General features: G+C 41.0%; 2 protein-coding genes across 2 annotated transcripts in view; both read right to left on the bottom strand.

Annotated features, from left to right (window-relative positions):
* Positions 1-21,977, bottom strand: part of LOC124641397 — a 153,321-nt gene that overhangs the window by 6,799 nt on the left and 124,545 nt on the right. The window contains exons 3-4 of the mRNA XM_047179472.1: positions 19,413-19,550; positions 18,802-18,938 (exon numbers count right to left, since the gene is read on the bottom strand). Of these exons, the coding sequence (XP_047035428.1) occupies positions 18,802-18,938; positions 19,413-19,550 (275 nt within the window). The remainder of the gene's footprint in view (positions 1-18,801; positions 18,939-19,412; positions 19,551-21,977) is intronic.
* On the bottom strand, positions 196-1,133 carry LOC124641399. Its single transcript, XM_047179473.1, has one exon. The coding sequence runs from the start codon at positions 1,059-1,061 to the stop codon at positions 363-365; it is 699 nt and encodes a 232-aa protein (XP_047035429.1). The 5' UTR covers positions 1,062-1,133; the 3' UTR covers positions 196-362.

Below are 21,977 nucleotides of genomic sequence, written 5' to 3'. Positions count from 1 at the left end.
CATCACGAGCATGCCTTCATTAAGTGCAGTGGTAAATGCATACGTGCATACATGATGGGTTGTGTAGATTTCCTGATGAAGTGAATTGTGTTGTCAACGTGTCTTTGAAAATTCTGCTTCTGCAAGTAGGTACTTTTCACATGTTTTTACCGGAGATTGCAGTGAGTGAAAGACGACAATGAAAGGAAAATGACATTTTTGGAAAGATTATTTTAATAACTAATTAAATATATACGATGGTATACAAATTAAGAAGACAAGAAAGAATAAGTAGTTCATGAAGAGAATTAATACATCATTATTATAGGAGCCAAGACTCAAAAGACTTTCTGAGAGTACTAGGAGCACAGAAAACAAAAGAACTAAGGTTGATTCAGAGGCAACTTGTCACTAAGATCCGAAGTTCTTATTGACATTCCAATTGACGTCGTCTCATCGGGCTTTTGCATTATACTGAACTTTCTTGTGTAATCAGGCTTATCAGTCTTTCCGACGCCAGCGGTCAAATACTTCCACTTAGGACCATACATTTTTAATTCCTTGCTAAGTCTCTTAGGAGTGCACGCAGCAGCTGAGGTTGACATCCAAGTAATAAACGCATTTATTCCGTACTTATCAAGGTCTAAAATCCCGTGTTGGGAGACGACGGAGCAGTCAGTTCTGATGATTACGAGGTGAGGTACGGAGCATATTGCGTAGATGTACTGAAGAGTGAGGATAAGGGGGTCATTATACATGAGAGTGAACCAGTTGGCTTGTTCGTCGTATCCATGGCACATATTCTCTTTGGTCTCATCCATGGGGACGTTGATGACTTCAATGGGAAGGTTTATATATCTGGCGTTTTCATACCACTCGTAGAATTGGTACATGATATCATCAGGTCTGTCGACGTTTCGCATGGAGAAGTATAGAATGATACAATCAACATTGTCCGTCATCCAAGCGCTAGTGACTCTCTCGTACTTGTGGTTGTAAATTTTCGCGTCTTTTAACCAGTTGAAAGGTGTGAAATAGATACTTGGCTCTTGTTTGGTTTTCTTTTCCCTATTCTTATCCATTTTTGTGGAACAAATAAGAAAATAATACAGTAACTTTTAGTGTTATTGTGACAGGTGTCAACTGTCACATTACGGATTGTTTTTTTTTTTTTTGTATCAAAGAGGTTGTTTGCTATTAAGAAAGTTGCAAATAGGTTTTGAGTGAAGTAATTGATAACAACAATTAACCCCTTATTTTTTATGAGCATACTAACGTGAATTAGGTGAGCAATCAAATACCAGGCAGACTTGTATAATAGTTTAAAAATAGGATACTTTCAACCTGAAATCAGTTCAATTTTTTAAAGGATAGGGTTCATTATTGCATATTTCACGGAACAAGTAAATTTTAGTTTCCATTATAACGGTCAAGTGACACAAGTTTTATGTATGTGTCTGCCTTCCTTTTATGGTTCAAAGTTGAGCGACACAACAGCATTGAATCGAAACCTATTTAAATATGCACCGGAGAAACTTATAAACAACCCGTATTCCCTTGGCATTAAGTCCTAATTCATTCGAAATTTTTTGCAGAACGCAATATTAATTATGTCGAACAGGATTCAAATTTGCACGTTCTTATGCGGTGCTATGATTTGTGTCTAGTTCTTATTGCAATGGATTAAAATTCAAATTGGAATGTAGTTTAGTTTGATGGATGCAGATTTAAGTTTGTAGAGTTAGTTCGTTCAATGCATAGGGAATACAAAATAAACTATGCCAGTCAACGACGAGTTGTAATCAAAACGTGACTATAAAAACTTTGATGGAATACAAATGAATTAAGTATATTTTTCAATGCAAAGTAAACTCTATTGTGTTCGTATAATGTTGAAATTTCCTTGACGAATCCTAATAGACAGGTGATGATTATGATCCAAAACATTTTGTTCCATCTCTCAAACAGTATTATTGAAGTCGCCTGTGTGTTATTAAAAGTAATCAAGTTATTTCTGTTTTTTTAAGTCTTTTTTTTATTTACATTTTTATTCTTAACTAGCTTTCGCTCACAATTTCCCATGCATGGATAAATACCTACATAATCCTACTAATATCCTACTTCCTACTAATATTATACATTTGAAAGTTTGTGAGATTTTATGGATGTATGTTTGTTATTCTTTCCCGCAAAAATGGCTGGACCGATTTAGTTGAAATTTTTTATGTAGATAGGTGATACCCTGAATTAACATATAGGCTATTTTTTATCAACAAGCCACGCGGGCGAAGTCGCGAGCGGAAGCTAGTAGCATATATATTATTCTGATATATGCTATCTATACAGGAATGAATTTTAAGCAGTGCGCAAAAAAAAAACTGGGGGTCCAGAATCGTTAACAGAACATATCTGCATCATCAGTAAAAATTTTTTTTTCATTCTTTTGTCCGCCCTAAAATCAGCAAAATATGGATACCAACTATTCGTACGCGCGCCGAGCGGAGCTCGCGTCGGTAAACCGGTTTCGCGTTGCCGCCGTGCATACTATGACGACTGTGACCGTACTATCGGTTACAAAATAAACATCTTTCGATATCAATAACTTTTCTTTTTTGTACTAAAACACTACAAAATAAAAATATACGTATCTATAAAACTTATTTAACTATAAGTTGACAAAGTTTGCGCACTGGATAAAATTCATTCCTGTATAAGCTATAGGTATTACTGCTGCAAAGTTTTACCAAAGTCCATCCAGCAGTTCTAGCTTCTAGAGGCACATACCTACAAACTTTCGCGTTTATAATAAATAGGTATTAAGTATGATTAGTAGGATGTGGTTTAAGTATTTTTCTTTGGAAGACTACCAAATTCTGATTCTATGATGATCTGATTTTACATGGTAGCGAGAAAACAGAAACAAGAGTACATAATAAAATAAGTACGCTTAAGATAAACAGAGAAACCTTGATACAGCAGAGAAATATTATAAAATTTCAAAACAATCATTGCAAACATATTATTTGGTGAGAAAAATCGTGATTTCCAACGAAAGTTCGTTTGATTGTGCCATAAGTATGGGAAAGGCGTAAATTGGTATTTTGTTGTTTGTTGGGGTTTATTTAAGTAGGACGTTATTATGAGGTTGGGTGAAGATGAATGAAAACTACTGATATTGGCCTTCGTGGTGTAGTTTCTAGTATCTTCTTTAATACTTTGTCACGTAAAGGTGCGTTTTAAAAGCTATCTACCGACAGCACTTGCAGCGACTGCATTGCAGCTAGCATTTAAAACGTGCCTTTACGTCTCAAAGTTACAGTGCTTTCACATCAGCTGATTTTCAGTTCGGTTTTTCCGAGCAACATCGATCGATTCGTAGACAAAAATCCGGTAGTGCGAAAATGCTGTTAGGGTCAATTCCCACTGAAAGAGCAGCGGCCGTAAGAGCACGGACAATGTAAGAGCGCAGCGAGGCGCCGCGCGGCCCGCCGCGCTCGCGCTCAATCACTTGCATTTACGGCCGCTGCCGGCCGCTGCCGGCCGCTGCTCTTTCAGTGTTGATTGACCCTTATTGTCGGTGCAGAAATATAAAACTGCATACAAAACACATACACAAGCAAAACGTCCACTAAATAACAAATCACGCTGTAAAATTCTCAACAATAATATCTCACTTTTACTATAAAGTTAACACACACTTTTACCTACATTATTAAGGTACAGCACCCATTAGAAGCAGCCATTTGTCCGTTCGTCCACACTTTGCATGCAAGAAACACAAATGTTAATTCCCCTAACGTTCCTAGTAACTTATTATAGTGTTCTCATGGGAATAACTATAAATTTTCATGGTAATCGCCTTGTTATTTAAATTCTAGTCTTTATGTCAACTTAGTGCAGCGCCATCTGTTGGCGGTAATGGAGTACTGTTTAACGCCATCTAGCGGTGAGAAGCGATACTAAATTTAGTTTTACTGCACTTTGGCCTTTTTTATGTTTTTTTTTCACTGGTGTTTTAATTGAATTTGTGAGGGAATCTTTTAAATAATTAGCTAAAGGATGTAGGATAAAAATCAAGTCTAAACGACAAGGTGGACACTAAATCAGTCAGCGATTTACGATCGATCATTCTAAATAGCGTAGACTTTAAAATAAATGGCTTTTACAGCAAAATAAAACACGAACTCTTCTATAGATATAAGGATTCTATAGATGTAAGGTACTTAATTTATTTCCCGTAATAATTAAAACTTTCCTATTAAGTGCGTATACGAGTCATCCATCTTGCGCCGCAAGGGGTCTCTTAGCGAACATCAGTTTCCTGAAGATAGAACTATTTTTCAAACGTGTCTAAATGTTTAGATTGAAACCGTTTGTTCTAGATATTGTTAATTGCAAATTATCTATGATATTTATTACTCTGTGTAAAACTAACTTTAGAGCTCGTAAGAAATTATGCATATGCTTTTCAGTTACGTTTTGTTACAGCTTTTATATCGTCCCACTGCTGGGCACAGGCCTCCTTTCACATGGAGATGGATGCTTCTCTGTGTGTTTATAAAAACTATTATTTATCCTTCTTTGGATGCCTTCAATCGCGATAACAAAGAGCAAACCTGAAACTCTAACAGCTATATTTAGGTTTGAAAAAAATCCAGATGGATGATCATAGCACACTCGTATCTCCAAACTATGAGTAATATGACCAACCACTGTACCTATGCTTCACAAATAAATATTTCTGATCTGATTTCTGTTGTCTGATCTCTGATTACTCTGATTTCATATTTTTCTGATTTTTTATTTCTTTGATACCAAAACTACCTATGTATCTAGATTTTTTTCAAAAATACTAAAAATGTCGAGTGGTCAGGCTGTTTACAAAGTCGCCAACATTCCAAAGACGCGTCTACACAGCCGAAGCCGCGTCTAACACTAGTATCAAAAACACCTAATTTACGTAACACATAGCTTTCAAGTGAAGATTTAAGTAGTACCCGTTATTTGTTGATCACTATCAGACTGAGAAACTTCGCTGTTCGTACAGTAAGTGCTTAAAATGTTAGGTATTTGTGAACATCTAGGCGGAGATCTGATGAATCTTAAGTATTGTTATATAGCTATGAACACTAAAAGTAAATAGTTCAAAATATTTTATAATCAATGATTTTGAGGTAAATAAAAATGATATTATCAATTTTATAATCTAAATAGGTAAATTAAGTCCTCTAGCTAAATGTTCGAAGCGATAAAACATAGGTAAGATCCATTTTTTCTGATACTCGTATGACGTTAAAATTAATGATCTTTACTTTTAGGAAAAAGTTTGTATAGAAGGAATAATTTAAAAACATCCATGTGGAGTTAGATGGGAACACCCGTCAAGAAATAAAATTACAAGCTTGAAAATGTTGAACTTACCAAGATACAAAAACCCTAAGTCCTAACAAAATGAGGTGTCCCAAGTACCTCTGTAAAATAATTCAAAACGCAAACTCTTCACAATTTTCTCAAAGCGTTAGCAATCTATTATCTACCTGTACCTGTATTATCCCGGACACGTTGTCCGTCTGTCCGTCCGTCCGGCGTTGTGTAGCTCGTCCAGCACGTAATTAAGTTTCTCATTATACACATAAACAAAACTTGCGGCTGCGTCATTTTTCGCCATATTCTAATAGGGTTGCCATTAGATTTTAGAATTGACGATTATTTGATTTAGTTAATTAAAGTTTATTAACATTAATAACAATAAGTAGGTGGAATATATTTTGTGGTTGCACGTATTAAATCACATTTTTTACACTCAGGTATATAAAAAATAAATTAAAAACATTTTTGTTCATTAGAAAAAAAAAATAATATACTAAGGTGTAAATTACAAAAAAGATGAGATACTGATTTTGAAAAAAATATATATAGTTTCATTATACATTCTCAAAAACACTATTATTAAAAAAAAAAAACTACAAAAGCTATAATAGCAGTAACACCACATGCAATAAATAATGCACACACACGCGAAACCGATCGCGTATAATAAATCCCTTTTCAAATAAAATTCAAAACTTATTTAGTCATCATAAAAGCCAATATTTCAAATAATATCAAAAGCGAGTCCTGCAGTGGACGGCAAACAATAATTTAAGTCCGCCAATAAAAACTAAAGAAAACAAAAGATTTTCATTTCGAAATCGTGACAGCCCTATACCAACGTCCTAGCAACATGGTTCACAGAGGACACTGCCCCAAGACGCTAAAACGAACAAACGTAACTTTGCTTACAACTACCACCTTAACACAACGGCATAAGCACCAATTTCGTTCAATAAAACTTGTCGAATAACTTTGTGGGAACTATGCATTCCATTTAGTAACATCACGGCTATTCTCAACTCTGTTTGTTAAGAGTTAAGGTGGATTTTCGCTTGTTTCCAACAGGTTAATGTCAGATCTTTACTGTCAAGATCCTGTGGCGTGTTACTATGGGTTGTCGAACAAAAATAGACAAAGAATTTAATGTTCTTTCGAGTGTAAAGAAGGCTTTTCTATTCTTTTTCTTATTTTTTCGTGTATAATCGTAGTGTTCGCGATTGGAATATAATTTCAGCTTGAATACAATCAGGGGGATTAGTAATTTTTAACGGTAATAAGTAGGTGCTTTTTACCTTAAAAGCTCTTGCTGTTTCTGAGCACCTGGTACTTTATTCTGAATTGCCAATTATGTTGAGTATGCTTTCTTATTTTCTTTCTTTTTACTTTTATATTACCTGATCATTACTATAGACAAGACAAATTGTGGCGAGACTTTTTTAAAAAAAACTGAAAATAGGTACAGTTGACTAAAAATTAAAACTTATCAAGCTATGATTAACTATATTTTTTTTTATAGTAGTGTTGCGGACGCCGAGCCTGCAGTAGATATAGGCTAACATGTATATAATATGTGTACTTAATTTAAGAATGTTATGAGGTAATCGATTGTTGTTAAACCAAATGAATCTGCATAACATGCATGCTGAAACATGCTATTACTAATACTACTGATAGCCAGATAAGCTTTGTTTAATATGTGTTTATGATTGTGACTAACTTGATTGTTACGTAATAAGATTTTGAATGTAACGGTTTTTAGTAATAATATCTGGCTGATGCAATAGCTTTAATCATTGCGCAATAGATAAGAAAGTTTACATGTGTGCGTAAAAAGATAACTGTCATCAGTATTTTTCCATAACTTTCACCAATGAGCATGCTTAGTTTAATCAAAGAGCCCCCTCGTGTCGAGTAGCGGGACTAAAAAAGGTCAGGCGTAAGTCGTAAAATTATAGCTAATTGGTCAACGTAAATTGCAACCCGTCCGGTACCCCTACGACTTGAGACCTTAGAATATTGTATAAAGATAGAGTCATTTTTCAAAGAAATTGTAGTCGACCCACAGTAAGCAAGTAATGCTCGTTATAACCAGTGCTCAGTGAAAATAGTGAAAGTACTAGGGTAAAACCTATGCCCTAAAACCCTTAAAATTGTTCTAAATCTATGTGCTAATAATTGTGTTCTATAAAATCGTGTAAATTGTGTTATAAAAACTGTGTAAACTGTATTATAAAACTGTGTAAACTTATAGTGTTAAAACTTGTGACCTAACTTAGTGTTAAAACTTATACCCTAACTTCTTTGTGTTTTAAACTCTAACTTCATTGTGTTATTAAATCTCTATTGTGCTAAACTCTATTGTGTTCAAACTATTGTGTTTTAAATCGTTATAACTTTGCTGTGATAAATCTCGTATAGTTCGGCCATTCAGAGAATGCGTTCCTGACACGTCGCGATTGAACTGACGACGTAATAACATTCATTGATTATTGATATAATAATGTTGTTTTAATGCTTCTCAATTGTTAAAACGGTAAACAACCAGCAAAAATATTTTTATCGTAACTGCAACGCCATTGCAAAGTTACTTCGTCAGTTCAATCGCGACGTGTCAGGAACGCATTCTCTGAATGGCCGAACTATAGTGTTTACAATCGTGTGTAATATAATAAAGTCGTGTAAACCAAAAAGTAAACTTAATGTAAATCAGTGATAACAACTGTGGTGATAAATAAAAGTCGTGTAAAAGTGTCGCATTCGTTTATTATTTGAACAAATCCCTGTGGCAATACATTCGCGTATAACTCTAATCCATACAGTCCACTCAGTGTTTCGTGAGTTATCGCCGCCGTCGAGTGTAACCGCCGCAGTTTTGGTCCTTCGAGCCGGATCTCGAGGTCGTGACCAGCTAGTGTAAATCCGAACCGATAGTGCAGTGAACGTTGAGTGAAGTGATTACGTGTGTGCCGTCTACCGATCGCGATGGTTATCACACGTAGCCAAAGCGACTTGACGGAGTTGGAGGAGCAGAGGCGGGCCTCTGAACGACGAGACCCGGGCCTGCTCGCATCGCTGCAGCGTCGGGAAGCGGAGAGGATAGCTAGGGAGCGGATGCGTCGCCTCTCCATGGACCCGCCGGCATCACCGCAGGTAGAACAATCCACTTTATTAGCCACTGAGCATGCTGTCGCTGGACCTTCATCTAGGTCAGTAAGGTCGACTACCAGCGCGACCACGCGCTTAAGGCTTGCCGAGTTGGAAGCAGCTGAAAAGCTGGCTGCTCTCACCCGCCGAGAGCTGGAAATGGAAGCTGAGCTGGTGAAAAAGCGGCTTGCCGCTGAAGTATCTGTAATTCAGGACGATCAGGAGAGCGTGCAGGACGAGGCCCTGCACGATGATCACCAGCACCAGCACAATAAGGTAAGCCAGTGGCTGAATACCCATACCCCCGCTGCACGGGGGGAGGGGGCCGCACATACTGCGGAAGAACACAGACCAGCGCGAGATGAACGGCCGCGGGAGAGGTCGCCGTCTAGAAATAGAAATAGTATAGATCAACTTGCTGTAACAATGGAGAAGATGGCGCGCCCGCGGCTGAGGCATACGGACCTGCCGGCGTTCTCCGGAACGGTGAGTGAGTGGCTTGCATTCAAGGCAGCCTTCAATGATACTACCAATATGTATACAGTGTCCACGGCTGAGAACCTTCAGCGGCTCAGGACGTGCCTCAAGGGCGAGGCACGGGAGGCGGTAGCAGCACTGCTGCATACAGCAACTTATCCAGCTGTAATAATGAGGACGCTGGAACAGTGTTTTGGTCGGCCGGAAATGATTATCGACAAGGCGCTGGACGAGTTGAAACGCGTGCCGCGGCCCGGATCTTCGGCGGCAGAGTTAAATAGCTTTGCAGTTAAGGTACAAAATACAATATGCACACTCAAAGCCATTGATCGTCGCGGATATCTATATAATCCGTTACTTACAAGGGAAATTTTGGAGAAGCTGTCACCACACCTGAGATCGAGATGGTGTGACTTCGCCTGCGATAACGAGGGTACTGCGGAGCCAGAGATATGTAGCCTAGCACGTTTTTTGATGCGCGAGGCGGACAGGGCGCTGAGATATACTTACTCAACAGTAGCGAGCGCCTCGACTGCCGGTCAAAAGCGGGAGGTCCGGCCTGCAGCATCTAAGTTCCCGGTCGCCGGCAAGAAAAAGCAAGGTGCAGTATATGCCGCTATTGAGACAGCGGCCGACCAATGTTTCCTATGTAAAGAAAACCACGCGCTGACACAATGCCCTAAATATAAGGCCATGGATGTGGGCCAGCGCTGGGAGTTTGTAAAAGAAAACGGCATTTGCTTTAAATGCGCCGTGAAGAAACATCGGCGCGTCTTATGCCGGGCAAAGCCGTGCGGCCAGAACGAGTGCCGCCGGCCGCATCACGTGACCTTACATTCCGATCCTCCTGCCAAGAAGGAGGAAACAGTCACACCCAAGACACAGGCGGAGGAAGCAGTAATGTCGGTAGCCAACCAAGCCGCCGCCGACAATAGGGCCGTCCTGTTGAAGATGTGCCCCGTGGTCATAGGAGGACCACGGGGGGAGGTAAGGACCCACGCGCTCCTCGATGAAGGAGCAACTATCACATTAATTGACAGCAGCCTGGCAGAAAGTATTGGCGCAGAAGGCACCGTGCGGCCACTGCACATCTGCGGCGTCAACATGTCCTCGCAGGAGGAGGACAGCCAGGTGGTCACCATTAAGATAAGAGGGGTGGGCAAGGAGTGCTCACCCCACCAGCTTCAAGCAAGGACAATTAAAGATCTGAAGCTGCATCAGCAAACAGTGCCGGCGTCGCTGCTTGGTTATAAGCACCTGCGGGACCTGCCGGCAAATGAGGTTTGTTACGCGCCTACACGCCCAGGAGTATTGATTGGAACGGATCACTGGGAACACATTGTCTCGCGAGAACTCCGGGTCGGAGGTCCGAACCAACCTGCTGCATCAAGAACACAGCTGGGTTGGGTGGTGCATGGAACAGCACCTCGGACGCTCGTGGCCACTGAAGGTGGAGTACTACATATTCATGAACGAGACATGAAAGGTGATAATCAACTTCATGAACTTGTGGAAGCGCATTTCAAGATCGAGGCCCTAGGTGTCACTCACAAGCCAAGAGTGAGCGACGCGGACCGTCGAGCACAGGCCATCGTGGAGGCCACAACCACAGCCATCGAGGGCGGCTACCAAGTGGGGCTGCCGTGGCGAGAAGACGCAGTGTCCATGCCGCCTAGCTATAAGGCGGCACTACGAAGACTGATCAAGATTGAACAGAAGATGGACGCCGCGCCTGAATTCGCGGTGCAATATACATCGCAAATAGATAACCTATTGGATAAAGGTTATGCAGTACCATGCGATGGGACGGAGAAGGCCAGCCCCAAGTGCTGGTACCTTCCACACTTCGCGGTGCAGAACCCAAACAAGCCAGGTAAGCAAAGACTTGTGTTTGATGCAGCAGCCCGAAGCAATGGTGTGTGTCTTAACGACGCACTCCTGGAAGGCCCCGATTTACTGCTCTCCCTCCCAGGCATTATATTTAGGTTTCGAGAAAAGGCTGTAGCCATCACAGCTGATATCCAAGAAATGTTCTTGCGTATAAAAATACGCCCCGAAGATCAGCCAGCTCAGCAGTTCCTCTGGAGAGGAAAGGACAGAAGCAACCCGCCTCGAGAATACAAGATGACAAGTATGATATTCGGCGCGGCGAGCTCTCCATTCATGGCGCATTATGTGCGCAACCACAACGCTGAGCTGCATGGCGAGGAGTGCCCGCTGGCACTGGACGCCATCACACGCCATCATTACATGGACGATTTGGTGGTAAGTTATGATAACGCCGACGAGGCACACACTGCAGTACAAGAGTTACAGAAAGTACACGCCGTCGCCGGGTTCACGCTGCGAGGATGGAGCTCCAACGATCCAGGAGTTCTGCGCAGCGTGCCTTCAGAGCTGCACACTACTGCACCTACACAACTGGGTGGTGAGTTGCCTGCCAGCAAGATATTAGGCCTATACTGGAGCGCTGAACGTGACGAGCTCGGGTTCAACACCGCGATGAACCGCGTGCCAGCCGAGGTGCGCAACCGAAAGCGCGCACCAACGAAGAGAGAGGCTTTGAGCGCAGTCATGTCAATATATGACCCGCTTGGGCTTCTAAGTCACTACACAGTAAGGGCGAAGATTATCCTTCAAAACCTATGGAGGCTCCAAATGTCTTGGGACGACTTCATTCCACAAGAGGACAATGAACAGTTCTCGGAATGGTTGTCGCAACTGTCAAACCTAACCGATTTAAAGCTGCCCAGGTGCTACGAGATAACCCACCATGAAGAGCGTGAACTGCATGTGCTGTGCGACGCCAGCGAGCAGGCATACGCTGCTGTGGCGTACTGGCGGATGCCGAACAAGGACGGCGCCGCAGACGTCGTGCTGGTCGCTGCCAAGGCCAAGGTGGCGCCGCGGAAGGCGCAGACTATACCGCGCTTGGAGCTGCAAGCCGCGGTCATAGGGGCCAGGCTAGCCGAAGCTATAAGAAAAGAGCATCGGCTTAACATAACAAGAACCGTCTACTGGACGGACTCAACCACAGTCGTGCACTGGATACAGCACGACGCGCGGCGATACACGCCCTTCGTCGCGCATCGCCTCGGCGAGATCGCCGAGCTAACTTCAAAGGAAGAATGGCGTTGGCTTCCAACGCAACTTAACGTGGCGGATGACGCCACACGTTTAACTGACGCACCCATAGGTGCGAGTGATAGATGGTTTCAGGGTCCGAGTTTCCTCCAGAGCGGCGAGCACTGCTGGCCTTGCCGAGCCAGCCCCGAAGATGACGACGAGCACGAGACGCTGCACGTCGCCGAGGCCCCTGCAAGTTGGCTGCCTAACCCAGCCCGCTTCTCCCGCTACAACGTGCTGGTGAGGGCCACGGCGAGGGCGCTCTTGTTCGTTGACAAGTGTCGGCGCGCCGCCACCACGCTCGAGCTCCGCCACATTGAACGGGCGGAGAAGGAGCTGCTGCGACGCTCCCAGGAAGAGAGCTTCGCAGACGAGATGGCGCGCATGCAGTCGGCGCGTCCCCTGCCACGGACGAGCCGGCTGTACAAGCTGGATCCCGTCATGGAGGACGGGCTACTCCGGGTGCGAGGCCGCATCGAGGCGGCTACTGCACCAGCTGAAACCAAACGGCCAGTCATACTGGACGGCCGCCACCCACTAACTAAGCTTTTAGTACAGAAGGAACATTGTGCTGCGGGTCACGCCAACAGGGAACGCGTGACCAACGACCTGCGGCAGCGCTACTGGGTGCTGCGACTGCGCCCTACCGTGCGCGCCGTCGAGGCCAGCTGCGCCTTCTGCCGGCGCAGACGCGCCGTGCCCCGGCCGCCAGCTACAGGCGACCTGCCCCGAGCCCGCCTGGACCCGTTCCACCGCCCGTTCACCAACTGCGGGGTGGACTACTTCGGGCCCATGAACGTCAAGGTGGGCCGTCGCCGAGAGAAGAGGTGGGGCGCGCTCTTCACGTGTCTGACGTGTCGCGCTGTCCACCTTGAGCTGGTGGCTTCCCTGTCAACGGACTCTGCCATCATGGCGCTGCGCCGCATGGCTGCGCGCAGGGGATGGCCGAGCATCATGTATTCCGACAACGGCACCAACTTCAGAGGTGCCGACGCCGAGCTTCGAGCAGCATACAACGAGTGGTTGCCGGCCCTGAAAGAAATAGGGCTGGCGGCCAAGATGGAGTGGCGGTTCATACCGCCTGGCGCGCCGAACCAGGGAGGCGCCTGGGAGAGGATGGTGCGAACCGTCAAGTCGGCTCTCGGCACCACGCTCCACGAGAGGGCGCCCTCCGAAGAAGTCCTGCTGACCCTGCTGACTGAGGCAGAGTTCGCAGTCAACGCGCGCCCCCTGACTCACGTGAGCGTGAATCCCCTCGAACCCGAGGCGCTCACCCCCAACCACTTCCTGTTGGGCTCATCAACGGGCCTGCCTACTACGGGCCCATGCGACGAGGCGGACCGCAGAACCTGGCGGGCCGCTCAAGCGCTCGCTGACCGGTTCTGGGCGCGCTGGGTGCGCGAGTATCTACCCTTGCTCGCGCCCCGAGGCGAGCCCCAGAACAACGAGCGACCACTGCAGACCGGCGACGTGGTTCTCATCGCCGACGGGACGCTGCCGCGTAACGTCTGGCCGATGGGGATCGTCGAGCGCACACATCCTGGACCTGACGGCGGCATCAGAGTCGCCGAGGTGCGGACACGAACGGGAGTCTTCCGGCGCCCAGTCAGCAAGCTCGTCGTCCTCGTGAAGGAGGAGGCTACGCGTGCTGCGCCGGGGGGAGAGCTGTTGCGGACGCCGAGCCTGCAGTAGATATAGGCTAACATGTATATAATATGTGTACTTAATTTAAGAATGTTATGAGGTAATCGATTGTTGTTAAACCAAATGAATCTGCATAACATGCATGCTGAAACATGCTATTACTAATACTACTGATAGCCAGATAAGCTTTGTTTAATATGTGTTTATGATTGTGACTAACTTGATTGTTACGTAATAAGATTTTGAATGTAACGGTTTTTAGTAATAATATCTGGCTGATGCAATAGCTTTAATCATTGCGCAATAGATAAGAAAGTTTACATGTGTGCGTAAAAAGATAACTGTCATCAGTATTTTTCCATAACTTTCACCAATGAGCATGCTTAGTTTAATCAAAGAGCCCCCTCGTGTCGAGTAGCGGGACTAAAAAAGGTCAGGCGTAAGTCGTAAAATTATAGCTAATTGGTCAACGTAAATTGCAACCCGTCCGGTACCCCTACGACTTGAGACCTTAGAATATTGTATAAAGATAGAGTCATTTTTCAAAGAAATTGTAGTCGACCCACAGTAAGCAAGTAATGCTCGTTATAACCAGTGCTCAGTGAAAATAGTGAAAGTACTAGGGTAAAACCTATGCCCTAAAACCCTTAAAATTGTTCTAAATCTATGTGCTAATAATTGTGTTCTATAAAATCGTGTAAATTGTGTTATAAAAACTGTGTAAACTGTATTATAAAACTGTGTAAACTTATAGTGTTAAAACTTGTGACCTAACTTAGTGTTAAAACTTATACCCTAACTTCTTTGTGTTTTAAACTCTAACTTCATTGTGTTATTAAATCTCTATTGTGCTAAACTCTATTGTGTTCAAACTATTGTGTTTTAAATCGTTATAACTTTGCTGTGATAAATCTCGTAGTGTTTACAATCGTGTGTAATATAATAAAGTCGTGTAAACCAAAAAGTAAACTTAATGTAAATCAGTGATAACAACTGTGGTGATAAATAAAAGTCGTGTAAAAGTGTCGCATTCGTTTATTATTTGAACAAATCCCTGTGGCAATACATTCGCGTATAACTCTAATCCATACAGTCCACTCAGTGTTTCGTGAGTTATCGCCGCCGTCGAGTGTAACCGCCGCAAGTAGGTACATAAATGGTCACCCATAGCTAAACTTCACAACAAACTAAAAGCCCCACCATAAAGCAGGTACAGTCATACCCATTAACGGGTCAGTTGTAACAAGGGCGAGTTGTTACACGGGCGAGTTGGACCACGGGCGAGTTGTAACAAGGATAGCGTCCATTAACATTATAGCGTTACATGTAGGTTCCTTTCATTCCCTTCAATAAGGAATTGAAATGGCGGCTAAATGGCCTAGGCCTTATAATAGTAAGGCCTTATTGGCCTGTTGTATCGTCAAGTGTAGTGTTCGAGTGGGCGGGATCGGCTACACTATGGGGATAACAGGTGCAGACAGGGTAAAATCATTTTATGAAGCTGTGAACAACTGTGATGGTGATAGAAATATGTTATAATGGATTTCGCATTAATGGATGGAACTCTTAAAGATTTTTATTTTTTGTAAATGTTTCTTATGTATGTAGTTTGAAACACAGTCTATCTACATTAAATTCCTGATATAAATTTACTTGATTGAATTACTGATGTAAAACACGTCTTTGTTTCTTAGTTATCCACTTATTAACCCGTGGACAATGGTGTGGGTTATATGTTCACCTATTTATATTGTCAAACTTATAGTTTAAATTTTAACATATAACTGTTTTTTGTCCCCAATAAATAAAATAAATAAAATAAAAATAAAAATAAATCTGTGAGGTGCAACCTCTAAATACGATAAGAAGTTTTTGCATGAAACAATAATTTATTATAACTACATAGGGTGTTTTGATACCTTATTCTTGATAAGAAAGACGTAATGTCTCGTGATTTTTTTTTAATTATATGAGACTCACGCTCTTGTTACACAGCAATAAAGCACCTATATTATTACCTTTTCATAGTTTTAGAACTAAAATATTATCTACATTCTGAAACATCGACGGTGATGCTGCAAATAGAGGTATTTCGATATAAACTAATTTGACCGCTGGAGGAAACTGATTATAACAAAGACCAATTTGCAATATCGACTACAACATAATATACATCTAATATAAGAAATCACGTATAAAATAAAAACCATAATGCATAACCACTGCCTATATTTTCTCTTCAGACGTGTGTGTAGCTGAAAAACTTGTAACCATAGAATATGTTCAGGTAATGTTCAGGCCCGCTGTCAAAGCTTACTTGGCGACTAGAATAATAAATAAATGAATTAAATATTAATAAAGCGTCATGGTGGCGCGTCCATGTTTTTGAATTTGATTTATTTTTATATATGTAACTGTTTCCGGCTTGAGAAAAAGTTTTCTTGGTGTTCGGATAAAAGTTGAGCTTGGAATGAATTGGTGATTTATGACAGAAATAAACTACAAAATTCGTAATAATTATATAGCAATCAAATAATTTTAACAGAAGGCGGTAAGTCTGTGCCTACAAAAACTAAACAAATAATTTAACAGGACCCTATGTTCAGGATTATTTTAAAGGGTAGGTTAGCAAGTACATAACTTACGAAAACTTGGTTCTTATTTTTTTATTTAGGTACTTAAAAAACTTACATTACCTACTAAAATGGCCACATCAGAATCACGAAAAAGTACCTTTCTATCAAGTCGGTTAAAATTACATTAAAAGCAAATCTTGGCCGACTTATCAAAGTCAAAGAATATACTTTAATTAAACTGTACCTTACGTCTAGTTGACTACTTCAGAAAATCAATTCTAATCTAGTTGATTATAGCCCTATAAAGTCCAATACATTACTCCTTAAGTCCATCACAGAAAAATAATCGCGAACATAATTACAAACGACAATATATCCCATCAATCTACATTGAACTATTAATCGTTAACTTGTCGAGGGCCCTTAGATCACCATCAGAATAAAAAGGACGTATGTGCTGTTTAATTTGAATGTAGATACCCATGGAGAACAAAATGACTACCAGAGGTGACAAAACCGAAAATCTCCTAAGAAAGTAGCGCGCCAAAATGCGGGTGTGCAGAGGACGAGGAACGTCACTGTCTTCGCCCTTACACGCCTTCTAAGGACCCGATAATTTTAAGTAATACCAAAAATCGTCTCAAAGAACCCGAACGCCTCGTTATTTCACTCGTAACTGATCATTTTGGTCATGCCCACCCTACGTATATATGACCTAGAAGAAGGCGCCTGACCCAGCTTCATTATGGAATCTCTGCTCATCTTTGCTTACTCCGTGATACGTCCTTTTTGCTTCGGTGACAGTCCAGGCTTTCTTTTTATCGAACGTACCTGATAGGCTTGATTAATAGATATTAGTACACTTATAAAGTCCTAGTATGTTGTTATGGATAACGCGTGGTGAATGCGGTTTAAGTTATAGGAGTTTCGTCTTTTTATAAAGTTCTCGGCAATACGTTACGAAGGTAGATAAGAAAGTAAACAAATACCTTTCTAGAATAATTGATGACTCCACAATCATTGATATACAAAAAAAAAACTCAATGGTGAAAATGTATGAGGAAAACACTAATGCGCATAAGCAAGGCATGACATGGCATGGCTAACTTTATAGAGGCGAAGTTAAGTGAGGAGAAGTGTACATTTAAGAATTTGTTATTGGAAGCCTACAGTCACATAAATAAGACTACTGACCTACAAAAATATAAGTACTAGGGATTTTAGCTTTCCGGAACGTCTACACAGTCCACAGAAAAAGCATTTAAGAGCATAAATATTTTTTCGCGTCACCTTATTGTAAAAACATAGGCTCGTCAAAAAGAAAGCTAGCGAGCGCAGACCGATTTTACTATTAACTTACGGTCAAATCGCTCCCCGCTCATCGCTCACTCCACAAGATTCATTACTGCGCTGGACTATAAAATCGATGGAGCTCCCGTCCGTCTGTTCGTTTTAAGAAGACAGCTTTAAAGCCACAGTTACCTATTACTCTATTGTGTGTTAATTATATTTTGTCACAAATTCAATTGGTGCATAAATCTTCATAAATATGGGACTCTGTAGTCGTAACTCCAGCTTGTGATTTAAATTTTATCGAATCAATGTTCAATTGTTTATCTTTTATGTCGCTAGATGGCATTAGGGTTAATAATCTTTATTGTACTGGATCATTTGAGGGTAACGAGTTAGCTAATTTACGATAATGATATAGAATTGGGTTGCTTCGAGTATTATTGTTATAATTATATGAAATGGATTCTGCGATTCAGTTGCAATCCCTTATATTGTTTGTCAGTAGATGCCTCACCATACGATTTTAGTTGCCTTTGTAATACTAAAAAAAACAATTAACGATAAAGTCAATTTCAAACATGATATCATTGAAACAAATAAAATAGAATCCCTTTTCCAAAATTCTTCCTTATTTTGATTTTAGTCGAAATTAGCAAATGCTTGGGAATAATAAAAAAAACTTAAAACAATTTATTTCGCTTTCAGTAAAGTCTAGACCTTAGGACTCAAAGTACCAGGATAGCATAAATATCAGGAGTAAAAGTCGTGACGTGACAGGCTCCAGCAGGATTTGAATCGAAATATGGCTGGAATGAACGCTATTAAACTACTACAGAAGTCTTGCAAAGATGGGACTTGGGGAAAGATTTATTCCAGGACGTATTTTAAAAAAGAACATTAGCGATTTTTAAATGCCTATCTATTTCAGTTTGTTTATTTATTTAACCCTCCATGTACAAAAAATGGTACAAAGGTAGGTGTCTAATCAACGATCGGGTTAAAGGGATAAAAGTTAGGTGTTTCAAAAAGAGCTATGTTTTTGAAGATAGGTACTAATTTTATTCCAGATAATTCCCTTTCCCTAAAATAGATATTTTCTTCTTGAACACAGTTTGGGCGTCACTACACACTACAACAGATATAAGGCTAGGTCCTACAGTTACACAACTAAAACAACAATACTACTTACGTTCCCCTGCGGATCGATCAATTGTGCGTATTTCGGTGCTTTCGCCTTGCTGCCGTCGGCGAACACGCCAGCCAACCTCAGTGGCGTGCCGGGCCGCGCCGCCGCTCGCTCGTACTGCGCTCCTACGCGCCCGCTCTCTGTGGGACCAGGGGTTTATGTGCTGTAGTATCTATTAAGTCTTTCTTCTTCTTTCTTATTAATTCTTATTTGATTAGTTAGGAGCTCTGTGCATAGATTTCTCTTACTTTAATTCAACATAAACAAGTAATTGCCACTTTTGGGAAAACAATATACTTATAATGAGAATATTAGGTAAACTTGGGGTTCAAAAATAGTACATGTTTTTGGCTAGGCTATAACAAGCCAAACATTTTATAGCTATATTGTCGATGCTCATAGGTATATAAAATGTGTTAAGACAATGTAATAATTACATTAAGAAATAGGAAACTTGAGAGACTTTCTTCAACTTCAGAGTCTTTTTATTAAAGTTAAGTAGACCACACAGTCGGCTTGTTTACCACCTCTAAAAGGACTCCACACAAAGAACAAACATCAAAACAGCGACAGACTCAATAGATCAAAGCTTTAACAGTTAACTGGTAACTGACCGGAGGCCGGCCTCGCCCGGTACGCCGAGATGGCGCGCGGAGACACGAGGGCGAAGGCCCGCGCCCGCAGCAGGGCCGCGATGGAGCCCCGCGGCGCCGCTAGCGCTCCGCCCCGACAGCCGCATGCTGAGAACCAACCTGTAAATAGAAATGGCTACTTAGTTACATACAAACTGTAGTTTAAATGTCTGTGTTGATTTGCAGTACTTAATCTACTATGATAAGAAATTGACTACAATAAGTACCTAGTAAGTAAGTAAACATGGATTCTAATACACTTATAAAATAAGAAATAATGATCCTATTATTGGCAGTGCTAGATCACATTAACAGATTTAAGAAAACTCCATCCATGTTCCTTGCATAGCCGTTTCCACATACTGGCAAGAGATTTTTGACATACGTATCTTATTGTAAAGAAATTTTGGATCATTGAAAACCCGTATGTTTTTCAATTTGATCAAAGTTGCCGTTGATGTTAATTGACCATAAACAAAGCACAAATATTTTGCAATTTTACGTGTCGTACAAACTTTTAGTTCCTTCACACCCATTATTATTTCAAAGAAAAGAGTCGTTGCGGGTAATCAAAAGCCAATAAGTCTTGCTTCGGCTATTGTGTTGCCCGGGTAACTGGGTTGAGGAGGTCAGATAGGCAGTCGCTCCTTGTAAAACACTGGTACTCAGCTACACCCCGTTAGACTGGAAGCCGACCCCAACATAGTTGGGAATAGGACTAGGCAAGTGATGGTACTAAGAAAAACCGAATATATTTTCTTTCGCAACATTCAAACAATTGCCTATGCTGGCGTTAACCCATTGATAGACAGTCAATTGGAAACTCTTTTTTATATAAAAGGAGCGATGGACGTTGAAGCGTAATTACCTTTAACAAATTACGCAAAATGAAGGCAGATGTAAGACTTTGCTCTATACATTCTTTTATGTGCAGACGAGTATGAAGAAAAAGTAAAACAGTTTTACGACCATATAGTCTGTGGTAGGGTTGATACCAAACTTTTTGTGTTAGAAAGCAGTCTTTAGGGCAAATAGTTGGGTAGATGTCTTATCTATGGTCTTATTATAAGATAAGTTGTAATTGAACCTTAATTATTCTTGTAAAAGAGAACACCGATTGTTGCTACCATGAAAGTTAAAACTACGATTCTTACGTGATATTTGACTAACTCTACTGCAATTCTTGCTAATCACAAAGTTAGGGATTTTAAAAGAAATTGTAAACATAAATTTTACAAATCCGTATAATAGCAGTAACAATATGACTTTACTAAAAAATAAAATTAAAAACATTTTACTTTCAGACACCACGACTCAAAATTCCTTATGTTAAATTTATAAGTAAATCACAATAACTACACTTAATTAACCTTTATTTAAATAATCTACAGTTATTTTGTCACCTAGGAAATCAGTAATTAATATTTACATTTCCCAGTTACGTAGGTAATGTAGCCAGCCCTATACTTCCACTACAGGCCATGACGCCTCTGCCATTAAACCGAGCGATGAAAAAGTAAAAATAGTGAAATGTCACGCGAAGTCATTACCACGTAACCCTGGTAATGCTCTGATGTAATTAAAGGTCGCGTTTTAACCCTTTACAGCTCCGGTTTTTGTAGAACTGGGCGGTTTTTTTGAGTAAGTCTATTAAAAGGGTTGAAAGTTTGAACTAGAATTTATGTTTGTGAAAGTTTAACTTACAGGGAATTTTGCATTTTTTACCAACCTGTAATTTCTTAGAGGTTCCTAAATGTCAATTTAAAAAAATTACATAATACTAAACGTTTTCCCTCGGTTTCACCTGTGTCCTGTGGGAACTACTGCCCGTACCGAGATAAAATATAGCCTTTGTTACTCGCAGATAAAGTAGCTTTAAAATCGATGTTTTAGCTTATCCAATAGTTTTTGAATTTACGCATTAAAAACAAATTTTAAAAAATCCTCTTTATTATATTAATATAGACTATTATTAACCTTGTACAGTCAACTTCAGGTCAGTGGTAACAGTTTTATAGGAAAATCGTACTTATTACTATTGAGTTAAGGTGTATGACAGTAACCACTGATGTGCAGTCTACCGTACCAACAGTCCCGTGATTCAACAGGCCCTCCCGTCGACGACCGCTCGCGATAAGCGCGGGCGCACATAATGCGGTTGTTTGCCGCGACGATACAAAAACGCCCTGACATGAGAACCACTCTCACTTGTGTAGAGTTATATAGGTATAGAGCGGTCTTTAAGGAATACATATTTGTAAAAATATCTAAGGTAACGGAATTTAGACGGAATTTTAAAAGTACATAATGCTGTTTGTTTCTAATCATATTTAAACATATTAACTATTTTTATTCAAATTAAAAATAATTTGTTGAAACTTAGATGCAAAACAACACTTTCTGAATGTCAAAAATTTACAAAAGACAGGGTTCTAAATGCCTTTTTGAATTAACTAGTATTATTGTTCCATGTGTCTTGTCATACTTAATAGATGTTAATAAACGCATTGATAAATGATGATTGCTAAAAGATGAATAACAAAACAA

This window comes from Helicoverpa zea, chromosome 22 (assembly GCF_022581195.2).
Source record: "Helicoverpa zea isolate HzStark_Cry1AcR chromosome 22, ilHelZeax1.1, whole genome shotgun sequence".
NCBI classification, from domain to species: Eukaryota; Metazoa; Arthropoda; class Insecta; order Lepidoptera; family Noctuidae; genus Helicoverpa; species Helicoverpa zea.
Note: the sequence above shows the minus strand (reverse complement) of the source record. Positions and strands in the feature narration are given on the sequence as shown.

What these genes read in the sequence shown, in the direction of transcription:
- LOC124641399 (XM_047179473.1), bottom strand. Translation starts at nt 1,061, where the DNA reads ATGGATAAGAATAGGGAAAAGAAAACCAAACAAGAGCCAAGTATCTAT.